This window comes from Cariama cristata, unplaced genomic scaffold (assembly GCF_000690535.1).
Source record: "Cariama cristata isolate BGI_N322 unplaced genomic scaffold, ASM69053v1 scaffold23668, whole genome shotgun sequence".
NCBI classification, from domain to species: domain Eukaryota; kingdom Metazoa; phylum Chordata; class Aves; order Cariamiformes; family Cariamidae; genus Cariama; species Cariama cristata.
Genome location: NW_009630960.1, coordinates 2,338 through 5,744, shown reverse-complemented (window position 1 = coordinate 5,744; position 3,407 = coordinate 2,338). Strand labels below are relative to the sequence as shown.

Below are 3,407 nucleotides of genomic sequence, written 5' to 3'. Positions count from 1 at the left end.
ATCCACATTTATTACATGGCTGAGGCAAGCCTAGGGCTGCCACTTGCCTGCGCCCGGCCACTCGTCAGGGCCCCTCCGGTCAAAGGCATATGACCCGTCCTCCTTAAATATTGGTTATAAAACAAATTTCTTTTTTTCCTTTTTCTTTTTCTTAAAAACCCCTTCTGTCTCTCTCTCTCTCTCCATACTTTTTTTGTCTTTTGTATTTGTGTATAAAAGCGGGGGCGGGCATTCCGCCTTGCCTGCCGCTACCTCCGCAGGCTGCGCTGTGCCTGCCGCAGCAGCGTGTCGAAGTCCAGGGAGTCAAACTTGCTCTTGACGGGGGCCGGGGCGAAATCTTCCCGGTTTGAGTCTGAAAGACATGGGGAGAGGCTGCCTTGAGACATGGGGACACTGGCACAGTTCCGGCCATCCCCACAGCAACTCCTTCCCATCTCGCTTCACATGCCAACCTCTAGACCCAGAGCTGGGCTGATGGAGGAACCAGCCTGGCCTCCATCGCAGCGCTGGAGGGACGGGGAGCCCTTGTCCAATCTCCCCTCGGGGCAGGACTATCCCTGAATGTGGCCCTGCCCAGCCAAGCCTGACTGACCCCAAGGATGGGGACCCCTACACCTCTGGGAAGGAGAGAGGACCCAGAGTGCCAACCCCCCAAACTGGGGGCTGCGTGACTCACCCAAGTCAGCATAGTTCCTCCTGCAGAACTGCCGGCGGCCACCAAAGCACAGGTCAAAGGGCTGCTCGTCTGGGCGCCGCAGCTTGTGCCCACTCTCGATGGCAGCAAAGGCTTCCTCGGCATAGCGGTAGGTGACAAAGCCATAGTTGTCCCTGGAGCCAAAGAAGAAGGAGATCAGCAGCAACACAGGATGTTTGTCCCCCCTTGGTCTGCACCATCCCCTTGAGGAATGGGAAAAGGGCCAAGAGGAGCCATCCCTGGGAAGGGGCTGCCCCATGTCCCTTGCAGCTCTTACCCCTCGGAGCGGAAGTGCAGGGTGCACTCCTCAATGTCGCCGAACACAGAGAAGCGGTGTCGCAGCTCTGACCGTGTCATCCTGCCGGGGATCTTGCCAATAAACACAACTCGCCGCTCCTCCTGCGGGCAGGGATGCACCGTCCCGTGAGATGGGAATGGGAGAACTCAGTGTCTCCGAGCCATCCCGGTGAGCAGGACCTCTCGCATAGAGCACCCTCCCTCCATCACCACCCATCAATGCTGCCTGCAAGGCTGCGACCCCACGGCTTTCTGAAGCGATGGAAGGGCTGGGGACCCCCAAATCTCCAGCCCCAGTTTCCTAGCCCTGCAGCACTCACTATTGCACGTTCCTTCTGGAGGATCCTCTGCCTTTGGTAGTGGTCCTGGGCGTCGTAACTGTATCTGGCAGGGCAGAAACCGGACACATGAGCTACAGGGTCATGGGGGTGCCAGAAGAGAGTGATCCCGGGCATAAGGGAGATACTGAAGGAGTGGGTCCACCCCTGTCCGGGACACAGGAGGCCAGGAGGAGGGTTGCAGGGAGCTCACACCCCTCCAGAGTGGCCACACTCACCTTCTCCGCCTGTTACTCCTCCTGCGGGGCGAGGGGGAGCGGGAGCAGGACTGGCTGCGGGACGTGGACCTGGATGAGTAGGAGGACGTTGATGATGAGGATGAGGACCTGTCCCGGGACCTGCCACATGACCCACAGCTGGAGCGGGAAGAGGAGCTGTGGGAACATCTTGAGCTGTACCTGGGGGAAGGAGAGAGCACTCAGTGCCAAGCCCTCCCAACGCTCAGCACCACGAGGCTCCAGAGAAGAAAAAAGATCTCCATCCTCCCCACGGTACCCAGCACCCCACTTGAACAGGACCCATCTCCAGGGTAAGCTGGGCTAGGGAAACGTCTGCCCAAGTTTGCCAGGGCAGTAATGACACCACAGAGATGTTGCTCCACTTGACTCCAAACACCACAGCAAAAAGGGAGCAGGCTCACAACAGGCACAGCCTTTGAAGAGCAAGAAATAGTCACAAGGAAACCGTGCAGCACGTGGTTGCGACCAGGCAAGGGCCCAGGAGGGGCTGGGGCTGCCGTGCTGAGCCCCACAGGGCGCACAGGATGACACTGGAACCATCACATCCACGTTGCTCTCAACAGCCACACGTATGGAGACCACATGTGCCTCCAACCACACCGAAGGCCATGGCATGCACTGGGACAGGGCTGGGCTTCTGTGCCCACAGTCTCCCACCCACAAGAGCTTCTCTGGCAGGGCCAGGCAAAGCTTAAGGGCAGCAGGACTGAAACCCCTCTGGGATCAAGCTGTGCTGTCTCCAGTCTCCCTCTCTAAACATGCTGCCCACGAGTGGTCCCCACCATAGGCAAACCCAGGCCTCAAGCGCAGCATGCTGCCTGGTACTCCCACATATTCTCCTGGAGGACAGCAGGTCAGGATGGCACAGTACATGGGGACATTGCCCAGCACAGGACCAGCTGCATTTCCTGGGAAGCCAAGCCAGACAGGGCAAGTCACTGAGCTTCACACCCCTGGGACACGGCACTGTATACATGCCCTTTCCTGCTCCAGCCTCCACACCTATTGGGCACCGATAGAGGGGCCGTGGCTGGACAAGCCCTTCATGCCCAGTGACCTGGGATATCTTCAGAACTGGCTGAACATCCAGGGAAGGATGGATGAGCGATCCCTCACCAGCTCCAGTGCCTCCCACCCCAGCTGGGACAGGCTGTGCATCACTCAGATGCACAAACACTCCAAAAGAAACGCATCCCGCAGAGATCAAGCCGCCCCACTTTCCTACGCAGCCAGCTCCATAAGGAGCACAGGGAGCCCCTGAGCCAGCCAAGCCAGACAAGTTTTTCTCTACTTGCCTCCAGTAGCTCCCTGGAGGGCTCCATTATGGCTCCTCTCATTTCTACACCTATGGCTGCACCAGCCCCACAGCACAAACACCAACACCTGCAATAATACCCCAGAAAAAGCATCCAAAAGGCAAGGTGCAGCCAAGGACTCGTACCATGGTGTTCCAGAAGTAAGGAAGCCAGGCTCAGTGGTGGCTTTGCAGGCACACCTGCTCAGACATGGGGTTCAGCCAGACACCCACTGGCAGAGTGTCGCAGCAGCTCCCTCGTCTCTATGAGCCAGGCACCCCCTTCAGAAGGGCCACAAGGGCAAAAAGATCAAATATAGACATCAAGTAGGTCCATAAAGAGGTGTTTGGGCACCCTCGCAAAAGACCAGCCACCAGACAATTGCCCAAAGAGTAAGCAGACAGACACTCCACCGCTTACCTTCGCCACCGCTTAGGTGGTGGGGAGAACGACCGTGACCGGGATCGGGAGGATGAGGATGAAGATGAAGATGAGGACTCACTAGCTCCATCTGAACTGGAGCTGAAAGAGCGGCTGGCACGGT

General features: G+C 58.1%; 1 protein-coding gene across 1 annotated transcript in view; it reads right to left on the bottom strand.

Annotated features, from left to right (window-relative positions):
- Positions 1-3,407, bottom strand: part of LOC104165991 (peroxisome proliferator-activated receptor gamma coactivator-related protein 1-like) — a gene marked incomplete at its 5' end in the record, with an annotated part of 5,144 nt that continues 1,737 nt past the window's right edge. Inside the window, 6 exons of the mRNA XM_009705777.1 lie at positions 1-352; positions 677-828; positions 972-1,093; positions 1,312-1,375; positions 1,548-1,727; positions 3,284-3,385. Coding sequence (XP_009704079.1) covers positions 249-352; positions 677-828; positions 972-1,093; positions 1,312-1,375; positions 1,548-1,727; positions 3,284-3,385 — 724 coding nt within the window. The remainder of the gene's footprint in view (positions 353-676; positions 829-971; positions 1,094-1,311; positions 1,376-1,547; positions 1,728-3,283; positions 3,386-3,407) is intronic.